Here is a 23162-nt window from a genome sequence, read left to right on the forward strand (position 1 = left end):
AATAGGACTAGCACTTTGTGTTTCACTTGTATTGCTTAGGGGTAGGTATGATTTGATCAGTCTGTTTGATTTGTTGAGTCGATCTGATGGTGAGCGAACCAGCTGTTCTTATCTCAGAAGGAGAATTTGTTAGCGTGTACTCAATCTGTTTTGGAAACATAGCTGGAGGTTGTAATAGCTTCAGAAATAGTGTAATTATGGCCTACCTTACTAAAAGTTTACTTACTACATTTTATTGAACAGATAATTATACCACAGTATTCTCCATCTTAATGATTTAGCAGTGTCTTTCTAGGGAATTTTGTCATTTAAAATATTGCTCTGTGTAGTAGGGTTGTAGAAGTTAGGCAGATTTTTTTGTAATGAAACATTTGTTAAATTAATGTTTGACTTGTAAGCATCTCCTTTTATGGTTCAGTGTTTGATGTCAGGCTCACTTCTTTTAGTGGGTAATTATTCATTTTAGTAGCATCTCAATTATATAAGTGTATTTGTTATTGTGTCTTTAGCTAAAATCAACGAAACAGATACTTTTGGTCCTGGTGATGATGAGGAAATCCAGTTTGATGACATTGGAGATGATGATGAAGACATTGATGATGTAAGTAGACTCTCCTTGCGTTTTTTTGTTTGTGAATTATCCACAGAGAAACCAGCTCTTTCCCCTAACTTGCTTTAATCTAAGAATGTTGCACACTTTAATTAGGGTGTATCTTGAGACTTGTCTATGAAATAAAATATTATTTACTATTTAGAAGCCCGCTATTCAAAATGTTGATACTTCAAGAATTCTTATAATACTTTTGAACATTTTTCCAAGATCAGTATTTGCTTTATTTGCTTTGGCATTGTGAATGCTAAGCATTTTGTAATCATAACTTATTTAATTAAAGAGCATCTGAAGAGGTAGTTGTTAAGAAATTCAGCAGCAGTTGTGAGAAATATAAGATCTTATCAAAGGAACATGCCTTCTTAATTGAAGTATTAGTATGCTGAAAGAAGAGTCTTGCTTGAATCAGCTTGATATGAAGCATTGGGATTGCTATATTTGCTAAAAGTGTTGTTAAAATGGAGGCCCTTTGCCAATGGGTTACATTATTTTATTTGTTGGGTGTACGCCATTGGGAAATTTTTGGTTTGGAGTTGGTGTGTTTATTTTGAGGAAAATGTGGGTTTTCTTTCTAATAATGCAGTGATGTCCACAAAGTGAATATCTCACCACTCTTCTATGTTGTTAACTGTATTTGAGTGAAATTTTGGGTTTGGGGCAATATAAATTTCTCTAATAGTTGGTGTGGTATGTAAGTTACTCTTAAATCTGGTTTGGTCTCTTCTTTTAAACCCCGTATAAAATAAAAATCAGAAACTACCTGTCTATACAAATCTAGAAATAATAGTAATGAGTGTTTGATTTGAGTCAAAGGTGAAATTTTGGAATAGCTAGAATATTTATTCCTGACAGAAATTGTGCAACAGAATTACCAGAGCTTTCCACAACTACAAAGGCTGGTCTTGGGGAAGTGTGGGTTAGTCATAAGTGACACCCACCACTGAGATTCTACAATTAACATTTCTCTATATTTGGTTTATCACATAAATCCATTCCTCTCTTCATCCATCAATCCTTCTTATATTTTGATGCATTTTCAAACCATTTAGAATATACCATGAATTAAAAAATCTGAGTGCATACTCCAAATATATATATGTATTTATGAATTTTTAAACATATGCTACCACTTTACTAATGTTATGTACATTTGGAAACATAACCAAAAATAGAAAATTAAAATGGTTGAGAAATAAGTACGTCATTCTTTTATTTTCTTAATATGCTTCCCTTTGGAGACCTTGAGCCAGAGGATTCTTGTGACTACACTGCTCATGAAACATTGACAGTAATTAATTAATTAATGATTATGTTTGTGGCAAGAACATGATGTGCAGCTATTTTGTTGGATTAGGAGCAGATCTGAACATTTTGACAACTGAGCTTGGGTTGAAGGCATGAATACAAAGCCATCTACCAGAGGTGATATGCTCAGGGTCTTGGTGGGCTGAAGGTTTTCCTCAGAAAAAAAACCTTTCTGGGTCTGTGCCAACGTTTCCTCAGAACTAGGCTGAGTAGGCTGGCAGGGAACAAAATGGTAAAGACAGTGGTTGTTACAAGAATGAGTTATCGTGAACGTTTTTAAGGGTTGGTTTTGTTTATTGCCTGAGAACCCTACCTCTTCCCCAAGACATTTTTCCAGATGGCTTACGGGTGTTCTAGTCTTCATTTCTATAACCAAATTGACTCAGAGGAGGAGAAGCTGGTCAGTGCCTAACTTGTCCCATTCTTAAAGAAACTGCTCCCCCATGTCTGCTCTTGCCCCCAAAATATAAAATCTCTAATCACTACCACAAAAGAAGGAAGGAAATGGTGAACTTCATTAAGAATATTCTACATAACATATAAGACTCAGAAGGAGATCATAAAGATTTTAGTGGCAGCAGACCAGAATTGAGAAAAATCTGGTATAAGAATTTCCCTTTCAAATAGGATTTGTTTCCCAGATAGCCTGGGGGTAAAAGTCTCCCATTATATGTTGTAGACTGTTATAATATAAAAATTATTTTTTTTGTTTGATCTGATGGTTTTTTTACTTTCAGATCTAAATTGAACTCAACATTTTACATTCCAGTTTTTCTGAGGATTGTTCTACATTTTGGATTTTGACCCCTAAAGAAGATTAAAATTTCATTAGCATGAGTGCAATTTGTTAAAGCAGACTAACTGGTTTGTTTTTAAGGTATTTGTGTTTCTTTAAAAACTGATAATGCTGAATTATCTTAAGTAAAATGCTAAACCCATTTTGTTCTTTTGATGTTATGGAGCTTATGGGTAAAAGACCTACAATATCTGTTTAAAAAAAAAAGAAAAAATGCATTACTGCCTTTCCTATGTTTGCCATACACTCATTGTGGATTATGATTAAGCCCTCCTTTTGACTAGTCTGTTGAATGTGCAGAATCTTTCTGTATATTCCAGTTTCCTAGAAGTTTCTTGAGATTTTGATATAATTTAAAGGGGGCAGAAATCTCTATTTGAAGTAAAAATGTGATCTGTTTTTCATATTTAAGTATCGTTTGGCTATTTTTATACTGGTTTTTATATCACGTACGTTCTCTTCATGATCTTGTGTTGCCACCATAAACATCAACAAAAAAGCATTTCCAAAATGCAGTTTTTAGAACCTGGGTTTTAAAAGCAATTTTGAATTTATAAGGTTAGTAGTTGCAGAAATTAAACACTAGGTGGCACCCAGTTATCTTAACATTAGAAATATTGATATATAATTGTTGACAATTTGTTTAGTTAATGTGCATAGGAAATATCCCAAACAAAAAAGATTGTTTTGATGATATGCATGTATGTACAATATTTTTACAGAACAAAAGGTTATGTTAAAAGTGTCATTTTATTTTCAGAGTCATACATTGTAAGCTACAATATTGGATACATTATAAACACTTAAATTATGTGTAAATGAAAATTTAATTTGATAACTAGTATAAATTAAGCCTTTTTAAAACTTCCTCATCTGGGGAAAGAGAAGGGAATCACAACTTAATGCAAAGACAGTCTCCAATTTCTGAATCAAACAGCTACAGTTAAGAAATATAATAAAATGTGCTGCAAAGTATATTATGCCCTTATTTTGTGTTAAGGATGTATTTTATTGTGTGTACAGATATTTTTCTTTGTATTTTATTGGGAATTTAGGTTTACCCTTCCTTTTTTACATTTTAAAGTTATCAATTTTAATAAAGTGAAATTAAGTGCTGGGGCTAGTTAGATCTCACTAGCCACTTTTAAATCTTATGCAACTTGAAAAGAGATCCATTGTCCTTGTGAAGCTTTTATTATTCTGGTCACCAGAGAACTTTTCAATGATGAAAAGTAATATAAAAGGGAATAAACCTTCACATGGCTTCAAAAGCAAACAGATCTTCTCTAATCCCACTCAACTATATAATTTTCTAAGTATGAAAACTTTGGAGTCAAAAAATGCTGAGGCCAGAATATGTACTAATAAAACATTATTAAACCTAAGAATTAGAGTTAAGAGTGCACAAGTGTGGTTCATGTTTCTTACTCTTTGGGGTTCCTGAACACTTTGTCTAGCTGGAATGTGTCTGAGACCAAGGATGGGTTTTTAATACTTGCAAGAAACCAGTCTTGAAGAGTTGATTTAATGATTGTTTTCATCAGTAATCTAAATTTCCTAAGATATTTAGGCTTTTGTACATAAAAGTGTTTTGCTGAATTTACAGTATAGATCCTTCTTCTGTGTTCTTTTACCAAGAGTATTTGAACTCTGCATATGTGATAGTTCATGGTAGTGATAGTACAACTCAAACATTAAGTTGAAGCTATGCCCCAAAAGAAAATAAAATGCTTGAAGTTCAAGAATAATGGTTCTTACTGCTTGGAGGGCATAAAAGTTATTACTAATGAATTTGATAGGGTTGCATTTCTCATGCAATGTTCATTCCACTTCCAGTTAGAGTATAAATATATTGTATTATTAAGGTGACTGAATAACCACAAATTATTTAAGCATTTGTGTGAAAAGACTTGCCAACATTTGTTTATTGACTCTTTCTTGAACATCCAGTCTCTAAAGAGATCACCTCTTAAGGAGCCTGTAAACTATGCATGATGGAAATTCTTGTATTTTATTAAAGGTTGGCCATTGGTTTACTTACCACATCTGTGGAATTGTGGCTATAAATATCGTTGCTTACAAAACTTGTGATTGGTAGTTTCACTTAACTTCATCTGTGTTGTAGAAGTATTAAAATATTTGATGTTGAGTAACATCTTTTAATAGGTATAAATTGTCAGTATTGACTTCAGAGCAATTCTGATTAATCAAATAGGTAAAAGCATATTTTGAGTAAGGTACCTAGCCAGATTTATACATGATGTTTGTGTTGCATACAGATTTAACGACATCTGGTATTAACTGTGGCTTGACAGTTAAAAGCATCAGAATGACACTGAGGTTCTATATGTTCCCTGATTGTTATAAAGATTAAAAGGATTTGTATTGATATGAGATGTTTACCTTTATCCTGTTTAGTAAGGGTAAGTTTCATTTACACCACCCATTCTCTCCTTGCTATTTTCTTCCTATTCTAAAAAGTACAAATTTGAGAAGACATTAGACTGTCAGGTGTTAAAAGAACTGAGGAATTTGGAGAGTGTATTGGGTTTTGTCCTCTTTGCCCCAGCTGCCAGGGAGCTAGGAGGCAGCATAAAGCAGAGGTAAGGAGTGCGGACCTGGAGCCAGACCGCCTGTATCCCAGCCCCCAGGCTCTGCCCTCTACTGGCAGGTGATGGCAGGTAGCTTCTACAGCTTGTCTGAACTTCAGGCTCCTCTCCTGGGGGTGATGAGAACAGTACTTGCCTCGCAGAATTGGTGAGAGGACTAAAGTGAGTTCATAGGAAGAGCAGTGTCTGCCGCTTTTCACTTGATATCCAGGACTGTAATACAATATACCCATCTTTATATTTTATACTTACCATTTGTTTTACTTGCTGTCTTTGATTTCTGTAATAGAAAGAACATGTAGAATATATATTTGTATGTTCATGTCAACAGAATATTTTAAATACTTACGGCCAACCTCATTTATTTCAACAGAAGACTAACTTACAGGTGGAAGTCTAAGTTGCTTGAAGATATTTTGCAAAATACGAACTGGTATAAATGGGCTCTGGTCATGATTCATTCTTAAATCTTTAATAAGTCCCTTTACATCCCTTTCCTGTAAATTCATGACAGCTAGTTAGTATCCACTGATTTGGAGGTTTCCTTTGCCACCATATCTGGATCATGTAAAGAAAGTGGATGCAAGGTACTGTAATTACAAAATAAAATATGAAATAACTTTCAGCAGTCTACAAGATTGATTCTTTACAAACTGTTTATAAGATTTTCAACTATTTAAATGTCTCAGGGTGATTCTTTTCCAAAAATTTAATTTTTTTTAAACTTGTGATACATGAGGAAAAGGTATACTTTTACCCATGGTTTATTTTTGTTTGTGTTTTGGTTTGATTGGATTTATTCTGTGAATCTCCAAATAGGGGGTTACATTTTCTGGGTGAGTGAACTTTTCACAAACCTGTGCTGGAATGGTATGTTAGTTGTCACAAGTTAACCTCAAGTTGCCAAAATCACTTGACTAAATCTTATGTATTATGAAAAGACGTATGAGCTAAGTAGATATTTATACATCTGACCAACTTGCTAACTTTTAAAAGGCCAGTTTTTCTGTTTTAATCCATGTTTTGTTCAGTTCACAACTTAATGGTAGATCAAAAAGTGGGGGCAAAATCTGAATAAATTCCCATTGCTGCCAGGTATGAATTAGTTGAATTTCGCAGATTTGATAAAGTTCAATAAGTATTTGTGATTTTAAAAATCTCTTAGTAATCTAGGAATAGAGGGGATTTTCTTAACTTGATAAAGGTTATCCACCAAAAGCAAACTGAAACAGAAACAAAAGCCTGTTTCACTTAAGAATGTTTCTGCAGTAGTTAAATTGTTAATCTCATTAAATCACAGTCCTTTTTAATATATGGTATGTCAAAGTGGGAAGTACTACATAAAATACTTGTGTTGCATATCAAAGTGCAACCGTTATCTCAAGAAAAAGCAGTTGTATATAATTGAGTTGCAAGCTGAACTGACCACTTTTTTTCATGGGACACCATTTTTATTTGGAAAAAAAAAAAACAACTGATGTACAAATTGGTTATTCAAACTTGGGTTTATAGTTTCTCAAAAATGAACGAAATGGGCCCTGCCACTTCAAAGAAAGCAACTGACAGTATTTGTTGCTGATTATAAAATCTGGAGTTTCAAGTGAAAGTTTGCGTTTTGGAAAACTGTCTGCTACTGTTAGCTTTACAGCTTCACAATGAAGACTCCAGAGGAGAACAGTAACGATGATATTAAGGAATATGATTTTTTAATATTGTAGCATGAGATGTGTCAACATTTGGAAGATCTTCTTAGCTCAGTCAACCAAAATTTTCTGAGTGAACAATACATGATGTTACATAGTCCGTTAAAATTTCACTGATTGGGTTTTAGATTCCACATTGCAACTAACCTTGAAGAAATTGCCACTTGTCAAGACTGGGTATCATATCAAAGAACATACACAATTATCTGAAAGGGCTGTTAAAATACACCCTTTTCCAACTACTGCATATCTTTGTCAGGCCAGATTTTCTGATGCTATATCCAAAACAACATTGTAATGTTGAATATAGAAGCAGATATGAGACTTCTATTATGCCGGACAATAAAGAGATTTGCAAAAACAAGAAACATCACCACTCAAAATGTTTTTTTGTTTGGAAAATATAGTTGTTTTTCATAAGAAGGATGTTATTTAATTCATAATTTCTAATATGGTCAATATTGATAGACATAGCCCACAAGTGAGCCTGTCATTTTAAGGGCAAAAAAACTGGTAGTATTTGTTGCCAGTGATGAATTTGAACTTCCCAGTAAAATTAGTTTTGGAAAATTTATATCCACTACCAGTAGAAGATAGGACTCAGTAATTTTTAAGTGTAAAGCAGGAGTTGGCAAACTTCTGTGAAGGGGCAGATAGTAAATTTTTTAGATTGTGCAGGACATACGGTCTTGGTTACAACTACTCGGTTCTATCATTGTGCAAAAGCAGCCATAGAACACACTTAAACAAATGAGCTTGGCTATATTCCCATAAAACTATGTTAAAAAAAATAGGCTGTGGGCTGGATTTGATTTGGCCCATACACTGTAGTTTGCCGACCCCTGCTATAAAGGGATTCGGGAAACAAAGTTTCAAAACTCCACTAGACTACCAGCCAACTAGAAAATATAGTAGATTTTCAGATAGTGTTCGACTAACTATAAAAGTTTAGGAATTTAACCTGATGGGAAAAGCCCAGGGAATTACTGAATATTATTTTAAAAAGCCTAAGTAGACACTGTAGCCATGGATGGTATGACATAATGTTAAGTGTCAATTCTCTGCAAATTAATCTCTGACTTCAATATAATTCCAATTAAAATTTCAGCAGGATTTTTGGGAGGAATTAGAAAAACTAATTCTAAAATAGTTTCATGTGAATTCATGAATTTCTAAGACAATTCTTAAGCAAAGGGGAATTCAGGTATTAACATAGTAATAATACAGATGTGGTAACAGACAAAAAGATAAGAAAAGAGCTCAGAATCACCCATGTACACATGGGAATTTGGCATATGATTAAAGTGAGTTCGAGATTTGGGGAAAGGAGGGGTTATTTAATAGTGCTGGAAAAACTGCTTCACTTAACAACAACAAAAAAAATTTGGATACCTACCTGGCCATATACAGAAAAATAACTTGCTTAACAGTAAAGGTAAGTCTATAAACTAATGTAGGAAAATGTAGAAGAGTATCTTGGGTGTAGGGAAGTGTATAGTAAGACCCCTAAAGCACAAGCCATAAAGGTGAAAATTTGGATCAGAAAAGAATCATCAATGGATGCTTAATCTAGGAGCAATTTTTGATAAGAGTAGGATATTTGCATGGCCTCAAAGTACCTCCCTACAAATTACTTACTAGTTGCAAGAGACAATCAGTAACCATAAGGGAGAAACTAGACAACACCTTGACTGGGTTGTCAGAACACCAGTCAAGGGCAGGTTGACATGGTGTGCCTCCAGAGGTGATATTCGGAGATGGAAGAATACCACTTAACCTGGGGAGTATTGCTGAGAATGCATAGCCTGAATCGAATGACGAGGAAACTTCAAAGTCCACAGGAGGAATATTCTATTTAAAACAAAAAAGTGTATTCAAAAATTAATTCATAAAAGGCTGTGGAGACTGAAGACACATGTCATCTAAATGCAGTACCTGATCCTAGACTGATTCCTAGAGGGGGAAAAGGCACTATAAAAGACATCTGGGTCAATTGACAAAATTGGAATATGGAGAGTCAATTAGAGAAAATTATTGTATCCGTGTTAAATTTACTGAGGGTGATAAATATTCTTAGGAAATGCAGACTGATGTATTTAGGGATAAAGGGCGTGTGTGTGTGTGTGTGTGCGCGCGCGCGTGCGAATCTTGGTAAAGGAGATGAGTATTAGTAAACTTTTATTCTTGAAATTTTTCTGAGTTCGAATTTCCATATAAAAAGTTTTAAAATTGATGGATTTTGGTATAAAAATTAAGGAGTTTTGCTAATCTTAGAAAAAGTTAGCAAACTAGGGCAATGTATTTGCAACATTTAAACACAAAGAATTATCTAGAATACAAGAAAATCCTGGAAATCAACAAGAAAAAGACAAGAAGCCCAATAAAATAAAATGGACAAAAATAAATTTGGATCTTTACCTGGCCATATACAGAAAAATAACTTGCTTAACAGTAAAGGTAAGTTTATAAACTAATGTAGGAAAATGTAGATTGAATGGGCGATTTATAGATGGGTAAAACAGATTGAATGGCTAGTCCATGTCTGATAGATATATAGCTTGGCATAGCTAGATCTTGAAAACAATACCAAGCAAGAAAAAACAAGCAATGGCATTGTATCTGTTGTGCAATGTCATTTATATAAATAAATAACTGCACATCTTCCCAAGCACTATGTTTCCAGAAAAGAGCTGCAAAAACAGTAAACGGGGAGTCTGACTAGGGAGAGGGACGGGAATTGGAATAGAGTAAATGTTGGAAAATAGAATAAAACTAGAGGAGCACTACACTGCTGTCAGCAGGCCACAAGCTCAAGAGTTGGATGAATTAAACTCGCACCCAAGGACTTTAGTAAAACAGGGAAAAGAAAAAAGGTGAGAACAGGAAAAAAAGGAAAACGACTCCCATGCCATTATTAATTTGGTTCAAGAAACAGCCAGCTTTCCGCACAGCCAAGGACACCAGCCCCGACTTGCCCACTTTCTTGCTCATCGGTGTCTGTCTGAACCCCCCTTCTGGCTTTCTTGCCACAATCGCACCTTCCTCCCGACACACCTTTAAGTGTGTCTGGAAGACGTTCATCACTGAAACATTTGGGGGCTTCAAAAGGACTCTCTGACTTTTGATTGGATGTTTCCGTGTAGATGTGATCACTCAACTGCAGGCAAGGTCTTTCACTGGATAATTTCCATGGAGGGGTGGCCCCACCCATTCAGCATGGGCCTTGATTAGTTTACTGGAGCACTATATAAGCTCAGACAGAAGGAGTGAGCTTGCTACAGCCAAGAGGGACACTTTGAAGAATGCACAGAAGCTGAGAGAGTAGCTGCAGATGAGAGACAGTTTGAAGACGGCCATTGAAAGCAGACTCTTGCTCCGGAGGAGCTAAGAGAGGACAAACACCACAAAAGCAACTAAGAGTGACATTTTTGAGGAAATGCAGCCTAGAGAGGAACGTCCTGGGAGAAAGCCATTTTGAAACCAGAACTTTGGAGCAGACACCAGCCATGTGCCTTCCCAGCTAACAGAGGTTTTCCAGACACCATTGGCCATCCTCCAGTGAAGGTACCCAATTGCTGATGTGTTACCTTGGACACTTTATGGCCTCAAGACTGTAACTGTGTAACCAAATAAACCCCCTTTTATAAAAGCCAAAAAAAAAAAAAAAAAAAAAAAAGGACTCTCTGAACTTTTCTCCAAGAATCTTGATACGGACTTACTAGGGTTTCAGCTTTTTTTTTTTTTTTGGAGATATAATTTACATACCTTAAAGTTCACCCGTTTAAAGTGTGTAATTCAGTGGTTTTCAGTGTATTTGCGAGTTTTGCAACCATTAACATAATCTAATTCTAGAACATTTTTATTATCCCCCAAAGAAACTTTGTACCCATTATCCAGCTTCATTTTTAATTAATCATGCATTCTTCACCCCGCTAAGGGTGGAAATAAAAACCTCAAAGAGGGCTGGTCACCATCCAAGAGAGAAACATGCAGCCCGGGGCCAACTCAGGGAGGAGGCTAAATGGGGACGGTTTATCACTTGGCAGGCTATGCTTGGACAAACGCCGGGAGGCTGAGCGAGCTGAGCGAAAATGTCTTTTTCAATATGTGTTTTTGAAAAAATAAATGCACATGGCATTTCCAGGGGTAATAAAGCACTCAACACCTCCCACCCCCACTCCAAACACACACCTTTCCTCTACCCCTACCACGGAGGCAACACGTTTAGCAGTTTCTTGTGCATCTTCCCAGAGAGATTTCTCTTCGCAGAGATTTCTCAAGTGCGCAAGATTTGCACCGGTGGAGAAGGAGAACCCTCGAGGGGCTTTTGGGCAGAATCAGTGGGGGAAAGGGGCGTGGTTGGGAGCCCAAGGTCGGTGGGAGGACGTGCTCCTGCCTTTCCTTAAAGGTCCACCAGATCTCCTGCTGGAGTGCGCCTTGGAGGACTGCACACCTGTTTGGTGGCTGGGGCAGGGGTGGGAGGCGGGACCCACCACGAGCCGCTGTGTGCCTCGAGGACTCGAATCAAACTGGGTGTGGAGAGGAGCTCAGAAGGCGCCCCTGGCACCTCAAAGTAACCCTGGGCCAGGTGGGAACTCGAGGTTCCCTCTGGGAACCGTTCCCCGAGCTGCAGCTCTGAGTACGCGTGCGGATGCGCAATGTGTGTGGACGTGTGCTAGCTGTATGAGGCCGTGCGTGCCCGTGGTATGTAAATGCTGTGTTCACATGCCGTGCGCGAATGTGTGTACACTGTGTGTGCACACTGTACGTGAGAAACAGTACCCTCTGTGTATACACGCTTTAAGTGTGTGTGTGCGTGCTCTGGGGAAATGTTTTCGCTGTATGTGCACGTTGTGCGTGCATGCTGCGTGTAAGCGCTGCATGAAGAGCTGCGTGCTCGCCGTGTGTGTGCACGTGGTGTGTGCGCGCGGTGTGAGGACTGGCGTGCACATCGCATGTGCACGTGGTGTGCGCGCGCGCGGGGCTGTTGCGGCGCGGTGGCAGGGGCAGTGCGCCTGGGCGGCCCACGCATCCCAGAGGAGAGCGCGGTGGCTGCGGGGCCCACGCTAACGCGGAGGGGGCTGCGCGCAGCTCTTCTTTCCTTGGAAGATGGCCGAGCCCGGCGCGGTGCGGGCTTCGCCGCCCAGTGCCTGGCCTCCAGGTAGGGGGGCCCCCGGAGTGGGAGGGTGCGTGGGGTCTTGGGTGCCCCTGGGCGCTGGGGGGCGGGGCGGATCCGCTGTGGGCAGCGCCGGGCAGTGGCTCTGGAGGGTCTGACGCGCGGGCGCAGCGCGGAGCTTGGGTTAAATGCCCTGCCCTGGGGTGGGCTGGGAGCGCTTGCTGGTGTCCGGGTCCCCTCCTGGCGTGGCTTGGGTGAGTGCGCTTTGGGGCGGCTAAGGGGGTGGGGTGACAAGTGGGTTTGGTGTGAGGGTGTCCGGGTCCACGCTTGGTGCTGGAGGGGATCCGGGGGCTTTGTCCCTCTTCTTGCCGAGCAGGCTGGTTGGGGGGCAGCAAGGCCGACCGAGCTCGCTCCTGGGGTGATCCGGCCTGCGCGCCCGCCTTCTGTGCGTTCTGGGTTACGCACGCGAGCGGCCGCCGCAGCCCGGCTGAGAAGGTGCTCCAGCGTTGCGATTTGCGGGGTCCCCGGGGGTCAGAACCGGCTTGTTGCCTTTGTCGGGGGAGCAGGGAGCGCCTGCTAGCGACTGGGCGGCTCTCGGCGGGCGGGAGCGTGCCCTGGGCCGGGTGCCCGGGGCGCCCTGATGTGCTCAGGGAGGCCTTCGGAGCAGGCGGTCCAGGTGTTTGGACCCGACGCGGGCCCTCAGGTGGCGGCGCAGCGTGGGAATCTCGCCGCGGCTGACGCTGCAACTCCTGGAGGCCACACAGGGCCGGTTCCCGAACTCGCTGCCCAGAAGCGAGTGAGGCAGGGGGCAATTTTGAGGACGTTAGGCAGGATTTCAGAGAAAGATATATCCCTAACGTTCTGTAGAGTGGTTGCAGGTAGTGTGGGGGTGTAAACAGCGTGGAACCCGATTTCATGCTGTTTTTCCTGGCAACACCGTTATACATACACACACGTATGTTGATACTGAGCCATTTTTTAAAACACTTTTGGGAAACATGCAAACAACCACATAAACCTGAAATATAGGATTGGATGAACTATCGAGTAGTGAAGATATGAGTATCAGGTGGGTCAAGGAAGGGAAAGAAATCAAGAGAAATGTTCTTTAGTCACTTAAAGCATGCTTCTTGTTTTGGGGTCAAACTGTTTTCTTCTGGCTGGGCCCCCAGTGCCTCATATAGAAAGAGGGGATGGCTTAAATCATTTCCAGTTTGTATTTTTCAGCATGCATTTTTCTAAAGACAGTTTAACAGACATTACAGGTAGTGATATAAGTGCATTTTAAATGTGTACGTCTGTTTTTATCCATTGTGCTTGAGAAACAGCTACATCTGCTAGCGGAAATAACCCAGAACCCACCCACTCACCTGAGCACGTCCTTCCTTGTGGGTTTGGAGTAGAAGAAAACATTGGAAAGGGGAAGTTCTTGAAGTTTACATCTTTTTTTTTTATTTGATTGAGAGTTTAGGTAGTGTGGTTTTACTTAGATGCTTTGTTGTACTAAGGAGAGGAGGGAAGGAACTGTGTCCTTGGGTCTTCAGTTCATCTGTGGGATTTTAATTTATTTGAAGTAAATAATGGGGGGGGGAGATTCTGTGGTTCTTGTTGGAAACTCTTGTGGAACCATTTAATGTGCTTTATACTAACATTAAGATGAGCTTGAAGCTATTTTTCATCACTTGAAATCGGAAATATGGAAAGACATGGCGTTGAAGGTTTAAAGTATTATATAAAGTTTTATATACGTTGGGATTGGTGTAGAAAATTCGGAGTGTTCAACCTTGGTGCCAGCTGGTACCAGGCTTTGTTCTTTTGGGGGTTGTTGAGGCTAAGTACTTAGAAAAATAACTTCGTCCTCAGAAAAGTCTTGATTCTTGAGGGTTTATTATAATTCACTCTGGATCCTGATCATTCTTGATCTCACAAGGTCTGTGATTTGGGATCCATTCCTAATGAGAATCTGCTTGCATTTTTTGTTCCTAAGCTGGTGCCAAGTGCCATGAAGATTTGAGATGCTTAAGCTCTCCAGTTGGTTGGTCCAGTTTCATGTCAGCACGGTTGGGGGATGTGGGATGTGGGATGGGAGTGATTTTCCCGAGAGGAGGAAGGGAGTAACTGTAGCAACAGGTTCTTCTGGTAGTGAAATCCTGAGCCTGTTTCCATTACCCACCAGCGATGCCTTCCTTCTTTCTAATGGCCCCCAGGTTGGAAATTACCAAATGTACTGTTCTTTTTAGGGCCTGTCATAAGCACAGTATAACGAATGGGGAGCAGTGCCTGTTCTTTCAGTCTGCTTCAATACCCTTTGCCCTCAGGTACGATCTTCACATCTCCCCTGTCACATGGCACCTCAGCCACACAGCTCCTGGGCTCCCCTCAGTCTCAAATGCCCCCTTCTCCCCTTTCTGTGACTCACAGAGCACCCCCCTCCCCCGCCCCCTTCAGGGTTTGGCTCCCTTTAGTCTCCTGTCAGTGTGGATTAATGAACTTCCTCCCCTCTGGGCCTGCGCTCCCTCCAGCAAAGCGCTCTTCTGCCCGTGTTACCTCAGCCTCCCAGTGCATTCCGGCAGATGTTTGAGGGGTGCCCGCTGTGCGCCCGTCCCCTTGCTGGTGGCCGCTGCGGTGGTTCTGGGGCTGAGCAGGTTGAGGTCCCCTCTGCCTGGGCGCGACGGCCAGCTCTCCTTTCCCCCTGTGCCACCTCGGGGGACCCTTGGTTTTCTCACCTTGAGAATGCACTTGAGAACAACCCTGGAAGATAGAGGCATTGTTTTGAAGATGAATGAACTAATGCCCATAAAGCAGTGCCTGGCACCCACGCACTAACTGTCCAAGCTGTGCCAGCCTTTGTTAGCTCCGGCTGTCTCTGTTAGATCACAGGCTTGAAGGCAATGCCTGGGTCCAGGTCACAGATGTCTCCCTTGGTACCACCTGGGGACGAACACTGGGAGAAGCCAGCTGTTCTCCTCAGGTATAGAAGGCGCCTGATTATCATTTTCCCCTCTCAGAGCTTTTGTGCAGAGTAGGTCTCTAACCGATGTCTGCCAAATGCATTATGCTGGTACACTGGGTTGAGTGTTCTGTAAATACTCAGGCGTTGGATTAAATAAGTGTGTGGGTGGAGGGATCTGAGATGATAAAACTATGCAGCATGTTTCCCATGGCCTATTGAGCCCCTCAGTGTATTCTGCAGGTAAATCTTGTTGGACCGTGTTGGCCTATTGTTCCCTAGGAAGGAGAGAATTCCTTTGAGGTAAGATGGAAGAAAGGCTTCTGGGCTTTTTCCATTGGACATGGCACTTCAGGAACTGGAAACGTTGCCCATCTGCTGCCTTCTCTCTCTCTCTCTTCTTTCGTTCCTGGTGGAACCCCTGGAGAGGTGCTGTGTGGGCCCTCTCTACCTTCTCTCCCTCAGCCCAGCTTCAGGGATGGGGTTCCCTGCTGTTATCCCACCTGTGATTTTCCGCCTCTTGCCCTTTGATCAGGAGAAGGTAGGGGGTCAACCTGGAGGTTCAGTAGAGCCTTCCCCGGGGCTGAAGAAGGATGGTACTGAGCCTCAAAGGCTGCAAGTTAGGCCCCAAGAAATCAGAGTTGTTCATCCTTTTTCAAAGTTGCTTTGAAAGCCATTCTTGAACACTTTAATTCCAAAACTGCTCGGACTTAAGAACAAGTTGAGTGTATACGTGTGCATGTGGACGTGTTAACATCCAGTCCCTTTGGCAGGGGTAAGAACCACTGGGTCAGGACTCCAGGCACACAGTTGTATTTTGGTATGGAGCTTCTGGCTCTGTTTAGTGATGACAGTGTAGTACTTGGGTTTCCAGGCCTTCTGGGCAGACCACCACAAGTCTCCTGACTGGTGTTCTGACCCTGGGGACGTGCCTGGTCAACTCCTGTTGTTTCTAACACTCCTTCCTCTCCAAGATGAAAAGATGCTTTCCCCTCAGTCAGGTGCCCCATCTTCTGCAGTGGTTCGTTTTTTTAAAAGAGCCCCTCATCTCCTATAGCCACTGATTGAGTTACAAAACAGAAGAATGTACAGGGTTGATTTTGGCAGGAGAGAAGTGGGGATTTCTGGGAGATGTTGGGCTTTGTTGGGAGGATTTAATAAGACATAATCCTCAGTGTGCACATGCCACAGTAAGTGCTCAGATGTCAGGTGGTATGATGATGCCGTTGTCACTGATGTTATCGGGTTTGGGGGAGCGTCCGGGTGCAGAAGTGACTTTGGCAGCAGGATCGAAATTTGAAAACATTCCACGGCCTTGACTTCTGGCTTCTTTTGAAAGGAAGCGCACCAGAGGAAGGAAGAGGAGGGGATGGAGGGCGGCCGCCGTTGGAGCACTGTGGCAGTATTGGTCACTGCCCACCTTGTGTCTAACGTGGCCACCTTCAAATGTGAGGAGTGCACTAGTGGGTCATCTGTGGCTCTGGGGCCAGTTTGGCCCTGGGATCCCCCTCTCCCGCCTCTGGGGGCTGTCTGAATGCAGGCCCTGCTCTGACAGAAAAGTCAGGAACCGATCGGTTTCCTCTTGCCTAGAAAATGTTCCTCTTTTTAAAAGCCTTGTGATTAGCAGAATTTAGGTTGTGATTCGTGCAAAAGGAAACAGGTATGAGTGAGCCACACAATATACACAGTGTTTGAGGGAACAGCTGTCACCAGTTGTGCCAAATGCCTATGATCCTTTGGAATGGCAAAATCTGTCTGCAGGCACTCAGCTTCTAGCTGGCACTGGGTTAATTCGCCATCTGAGAAAACCTACCAAATAGGCTGGCTCCTGGTTGCCCCCCTAGCCCTTTGCAACGTTTGTGGCTCCTTTGTCGTCTCTGCCTTTCCTCCCCCCACCCTCACCCCCATGTTGTGTAATAACATCTTATCAAGATACAATTCACATCCATGCATTTCACCTGTTTAAAGTGTACAAGTTAGTGGTTTCTAGTATATTCACGGAGTTGTGCAACTGTCACCACAGTCAATTCTAGAACATTTGCATCCCCCAAAGAAGTTCTATATCCATTAGCAGTCACTCCCTGTTTCACCCCCAACCTCCCTAGCCCTTGACAACCACTGATCTGTTCTGTCTCTGCAGAGACCTCTAGGCTTCTGCCATGAGGTGCATGCACATGTGGTTGCTTGGAAGTCCACAGTGGTTCTTCATGCATCAGAGGTTAGAAACCATAATTCTGCACTCTGCATCCTTCAAGTCCAAGACTTGCTTCCTCCAGGAAGCCTTGTCTTGCCACCTCCCATGCATTCCTGCCTCTTGGGGCTTGCCAAGGACTCCATCTGAGTATAACCTCCCACAGAAGTCTGCAATTACTTACTGCACGTGTGTTAATTTTAGCTCCCCAAATAGTAAAAGCTGCTAATTCTCAAGCACTTATGTGCCATACTCCATTATAAACACTTGGTGTGCGTTATTTTACTTTTATTTCCCACACCTGGCCTTTGTACTGTTTTTATCCTCATGTTAGAGATGTTTTGGTTCCTTCATTGCTGGGTAATCAACCACCCTGAAACTGAGAGGCCCTAAATAACAATGATTTATTATTTCTCATGATTTGGAGGGGGGGTTGGCTGGGCCCAGTTGAGCGGTTCATCTGCTCCATGTGGTGCCATCTAGAACTCAGTTGGGCTGAAATATCCAAGATGGTCTCTCATTGTCTAGCTGTTTAGTCACCAGGAGTCTCAACTGGACTTCCTAACAGCTTGGTGGCTGTGCTTCAAGAGGGAGAATGCAGAAGTTACCAGACCACTTAAGGCCTGGGCTTGCAAGGCCCAGAACGTCAACTTCTGTTGGGTTCTAGAGGTCAAAGCAGGATACGAGGCCAGCCCAGATTCAAGGGGAGGAGAAAGGGACTCCACCTCTTGATGGCAGGAGTGGCATGCCTGCTGGGCTGAGGAGGAACTGTTAAATGGTCCTTTTTGGAGATTATCTACTGTAACAGATGAGTAAATTGAAATGAAGAGAGGGTAAGTTGCCCAAGGTTACACAGTATGTGGCAAGGCGAGACTCACACCCAGGTGAGCTTCCCTCCAGAGTTGTGTTTGTAAACTGCATGCCACTGTGCCTCCACAAATAGAACCTTTCCTTTTGCACGTGGGCCGTGACTTCCACATCTGTGCACTCCAAGATCTACTTCGGTACTGTCTATACACATTGTACAAGGGTTTTGTGTGCCTTTTCCTTATTAGACAGTTATTTTTCCTGCCAAAGGTGATGAGGATCTCATTTCTAAAAATTATAGCAAATCTTTTATTAGCTAAAAGTACTTAGAGGGAGAGATGCTCCAATTAACAGAATTTCTTGGCTTGCCCCATCATCTTTGTACCAACCTGTAGTGTTAAGGATCTTTGAAGCGGTACCTTAATATGCTTTCCTGCTGTAGGTTAGGACACTACTGGGTGTGATTGAGGACTGTGGCCCTTGCTGTGTTCCTGGGTTATCACTCTTGAAGGGTAGTGGAAGATTCTCTTATACTCTATGTCAGTATCAGGCTTGCTTGAGAAGGACTAGGTGTTTTTTTTTTCCCTCCCTAATTTCCAATCTGTTGCAGCTGATAACTTGGTAAATTAAAGAAGAAAAAAGAATTACTAGAAAAATAAAATATGAGAGACATTTTAAAATACAAGTTGCAGTTTAAAATATTGGATCAGATTAAATATTAGATTAAAAGATATCAGTGGATATCAAATTACTCTTTCAAGTTGTTGTTTCTAAATGCTTATTCTCAGTTTATGCCCTTACTGTGGACTGATAAAGAACACTTAGAAGACTGGCATGAGTCCACAGACCATACTTTGACCAGTTCTGCTCTGGGCCAGCACTTCCCAAAGGGTGATGGGACCCAAGAGGGTTTTAGTTTGCACACATGCAAGCTTATTTTTAAAAAAATTTTGTCAGTAATTCTGTAGATTCTTTAATTGTGTTATAAAGATTACATCCAGTTGTAATCTTGTGAATATTATTGGAATGAGTAAAAGGTGGAAAAAAGTCAGTTTAAAGAAAAGCCCTAAATAATAGTATAGGTCAGTGCTGGCTAATAAAAATATAATACAAGCCACATATGTAATGTTACATTTTCTAGTGGTCATATGAAAAAAAAGAAAGACAAAACAGGTGAAATTAATTTAATAAAACATATTTAACCCAATGTATCAACAGTTTATATTTCAACATGTAATAAATATAAAAATTATTGAGATATTTTACATTCTTTTCTTTGCAGTAAGTCCTGGAAATCCAGTGTGTGTTTTATACTTCTAGCCCTTCTCAGTTTGGACGAGTCCCATGCTCAGCAGCTGCCTGTGGCTAGAGGCTGCCATATTGGACGGCTCTGACCTTGAACGTTTTCATCACAGCAGAAAGTTCTGTTGGTCTCCAATGAGCGTCACGGTCACTTGGTGTGCTCTAGCATTAAGGGTGGTATATGCCTCAGGTGTGAGCTGAGGTATTGAGTCCATCTTAGTGAAGTTGCAAAGACGTTTTGATAAAACAGTCTCCCCTTCAAGACGGCGAAGCAGGCCTGGATCCCCAGACTCTTAAGGGGAGAAGCTGCTTTTTGCTTTGCCTGTCTGGAGAGGGGAGTGTGGTGGGGTTGTGACTGATGAGTCCTTACCCAGGTTAGGGAGTGGGGAAGCTGTTGTGCTGGAGACCCTGACAGACTGGAATGAAGTGGGGTTGGAGCGTGGCTTCCTGGCACCTGGTCAGCTGTTAATGAGGGAAGACATGGCGTAAAACCAGGCGGAACTATGGGAGGACAGAGCAGTCTCAGTGAGCTTGGGATCTAACAGGTTGGGTGGGGAGCCCCCTGGGTGGGGTCTGCTGAGCTGAGTCATGATGGGCTCGGTGAGGTGGGTGTGGTGGTCTCCCAGGGCTCTGTCTTGCCTTCTAGAACCATGCTTACGGGAGCTGCTCACTGATTATAATCGACAAGTACCAACTGGCTAATGGAACCTATGCCTTAACTCCAGGGGTCACCTTGTCAAGCAGTTTCCGAGTATCCATGGGCTGCTTGGGCTTTGTTCGTCTTGCCTGTGACAATGTGGCAGTGTGGGCACTAGGTATGGAGGGCTGTCCTGGGCCTCACTGGGCAGGGTCAGTTCCCAGAACCCACTTGAATTTACGGCCTGCAGGGCAAAGCCCTGCTTCGACCAAGTTGTGCCCCTCCTGAATGAACAGCTAGTCTCTTTGTACCTTTGGACAGTGAACCCTGAGGAGTTGACCATCCGTTCGGTGAGTCAGCCAGTGTGGAACCCTGGTTGCTGTGGTAGACATACTGGATAAACTTCCCTCTCAGCTCCCGTTTTCTATCCCGCCCTTTGTTTTTCTATCTTTATCACCTACTTTTCATATTTGTTTCTCCTGTATTTTATCTAAGCAGTGGTAATCCCTTCTGGAAGGTGGGAGGAGGGCGGCCATAAAGGACTACCTGAAGTTAATAAATGCAGAGCAAGAAATGCCCTTGTAGCTCTCCTCTTTCCCCAGGTGCCGGAAGCCCTTTATTAGGCAGTGCTCTGTGTCCCTGTTTCAAAACACCTTAATATGTGCTGTTAACTTGCAATAACCAGCTGAATTGTAAATTGGCCAAAACAAGGTTCTCCTGTATTAGATGTGGTGCTTCATTTTTTAAACCATTTTTCCTCCCCATGGGGTGCCTGTGCGATCTGTTCATTCGACACGTCGGCTTGTCTTTTTGGCACTCCACTTAGAGAAACATAATTGTGCATGGTGCTAGTGTCACCTCTTAGGAATTTTTGCTCTTTTCTATCTTATTTATTTCATGTGTTCGGTTCACTTGAGTACTAGTCAGGGGTGACCATTGGTGGTGAAATATTATGACAACCTTCAGTGGAAGCTTTCCTTGCACTTGGGTAGTTTTATTTTCCCAGTGGAGAGATGTGTTATGAGCAAAATTTAACAATGATCGTTTCCATTAGCTGGATAACCAATAGTATTTAAATAGCTTTAGTCATGTCTTCCAACCAAAAGCTTTCTCTGAAAAATTACTAATTGTAATTGCCATCTTCTTACTGCTAAATATGTTCCTGCTCTCCTTTTTGTTCCCTGTAATCACCCACCGAAATTTCTGCTTCACGTGATTTTGTTTTCATCAGTCTTGAGTTATTTCTAAAGAATAATTGCTTCTTATTAATGGTCCATTAATTTACATATATCCCTAAATCTTCTGGGGTGGGGGTAACTCTTTTTATAGAAGGACAAATAAGTGAGAGAAATGGACTGTCTCACTATTCCCTGATTAGCTTTAATGTCTCCTAATTTCTCTTGGTTTCTACTGAGGGGTCTGAGGGGCCTACTACCTAGGAGTGGCAAATGTCCATTGTGGTATATACTTTTATTTTTACTACTTAAAAGTTAAGGAGGATTCTTGCCACTTTGGCATGTAAAGATGACTTAAGACTAAGTGCCTCTTATAATCAAGCCAGTTCAAGCAGGAGAGAGCACACACACGATACAGTGCTGTCCAATAGAACTTCCTGTGATGATGGAATGTTCTGGGTCTGCGCCATCCCGTACAGTAGCCACTAGCCCACGTGTGGCCATTAAGTGCTGAGGCTAGTGTGACTGAGAAGCTGAATTTTTACTTTTACGTAAATTTCAGTGACTTAAATTTATTTATTTGTAGTGGTGGCTCCCAAAATGGAAAGCTCAGTCAACTAGATGTTGACTGACTTTGAGATTAGGCTCAGAAATGAGGAATGAGTTTCAGGCCTCAAAAAATCACTTCAAACCCACCTATTTTGGTTTCTTCTGGTATTTGGCAGTTGAGTCTATCTCAGAAGCATGCAGGTCGCCAAGGATAGAATGGGCAGTTAGCTCCTCGGCAGTTGGCTCCTGTGGTTCATTCCAGGTCTACAGGATGTTGATGGAACCTAATAGCCAAGACTGATTTCTGGTTCCTGGTGGCCCTGGGATTCCTGTGGTCAGCCAGCCTCTCTCTGTCCCTGTCTCAGCTTGTCAAGTTGGCAAGACAGAAGGCTCAAGACTGAAGCCAGAGTCTTTGGTTACACAACTTGGTTGGTGTTTTAGTTTCCTAGGCTGCTTAAAGCAGGTGTCATGAAATAGGTTGGTTTAAACAATGGGAATTTATTAGCTTACAGTTTTGAGACCGAGAAAATGTCCACATCAAGGCATCATCAAGGCGATGCTTTTTTCCCGAAGATGCCAGAGATCCTGGGCTCCTCTGCCACAGGTAAGGCACATGGCATCTGCTGGTCTCTTGCTTCTCTTCTGGGTTTCATTGCTGTTAGCTTTTTGCTTGTCGTTCTCCCTCTCTCGCTCCCTCCCTCCGCTCCCCTCGCTTCATTGCATTTATAAAGGACTCCAGTAATAGGATCAAGTCCCATCCTGAATGAGGTGGGTCACACCTTCCCTGAAGTAGCCTCCTCACAAGGTCCTGCTTATAATGGGTTCATACCCAAGGAATGGATTAGATTTAAGAACATGTTTTTCTGCAGTGCATATGTACAGCTGCAGACAATCACAGTTGAGAAAACCAGATTGCCTTTGAGGCATTACCAGACCCTTCAGTGAAACCATGAGATCTTGAGGACTTGGATGAGCAGAGAGGAGAACTTTCCCAGTGAGAAGTTGGCAGGGACACATGATGCCTAGGGTACAGGCCTGAGAACCCTGTGGCGGGAAGTGACATTGGTGAGGGCATTTGGGGGCAGGTGTCCCAGGCACCACAGCTGAATTAGTCATGTTCCCTGTTCTCTAGGACCTGTTCTCTGAAATAGATAAGCCTCAACTTTCTAGTTCCAGCTTGCTCCTCACTAACTGTGGCCTCAGGCGTTGGCCTATCAGAACTTAGTTCCCTGTTTGTAAAATGAGATGGTACCCAAGGTGATCTGACTGGTGCTTTCCAACTCCCAGATGCTGCGCTCATGCATGGCCAGCCCAGGGGGTGGAGGTAAGGGCACATCTGCTCTTCACCCTTCTGGTTAAGCACAGCTCTGGCTTGACCTTTATCCAAGAACCGTCATGGTCCCTGTCCTTCT

At 42.2% G+C, this 23162-nt stretch overlaps 1 protein-coding gene across 2 annotated transcripts in view; it reads left to right on the top strand.

Moving 5' to 3' along the window:
* LOC119524164 (eukaryotic translation initiation factor 1A, X-chromosomal) overlaps nt 1-23162 on the top strand; it is a 74789-nt gene that overhangs the window by 12079 nt on the left and 39548 nt on the right. The window contains exons 6-7 of one of the 2 annotated variants that reach the window (XM_037822804.1): nt 510-601; nt 2653-3075. In XM_037822804.1, the coding sequence (XP_037678732.1) occupies nt 510-601; nt 2653-2658 (98 nt within the window). In that variant the 3' untranslated portion in view covers nt 2659-3075. Of the gene's footprint in view, nt 1-509; nt 602-2652; nt 3076-23162 lie in introns of those variants that run through there. The other variant, XR_005214764.1, reaches the window with a different exon arrangement.

The sequence above is a fragment of the Choloepus didactylus genome, chromosome Y (assembly GCF_015220235.1).
Source record: "Choloepus didactylus isolate mChoDid1 chromosome Y, mChoDid1.pri, whole genome shotgun sequence".
Taxonomy (NCBI): domain Eukaryota; kingdom Metazoa; phylum Chordata; class Mammalia; order Pilosa; family Megalonychidae; genus Choloepus; species Choloepus didactylus.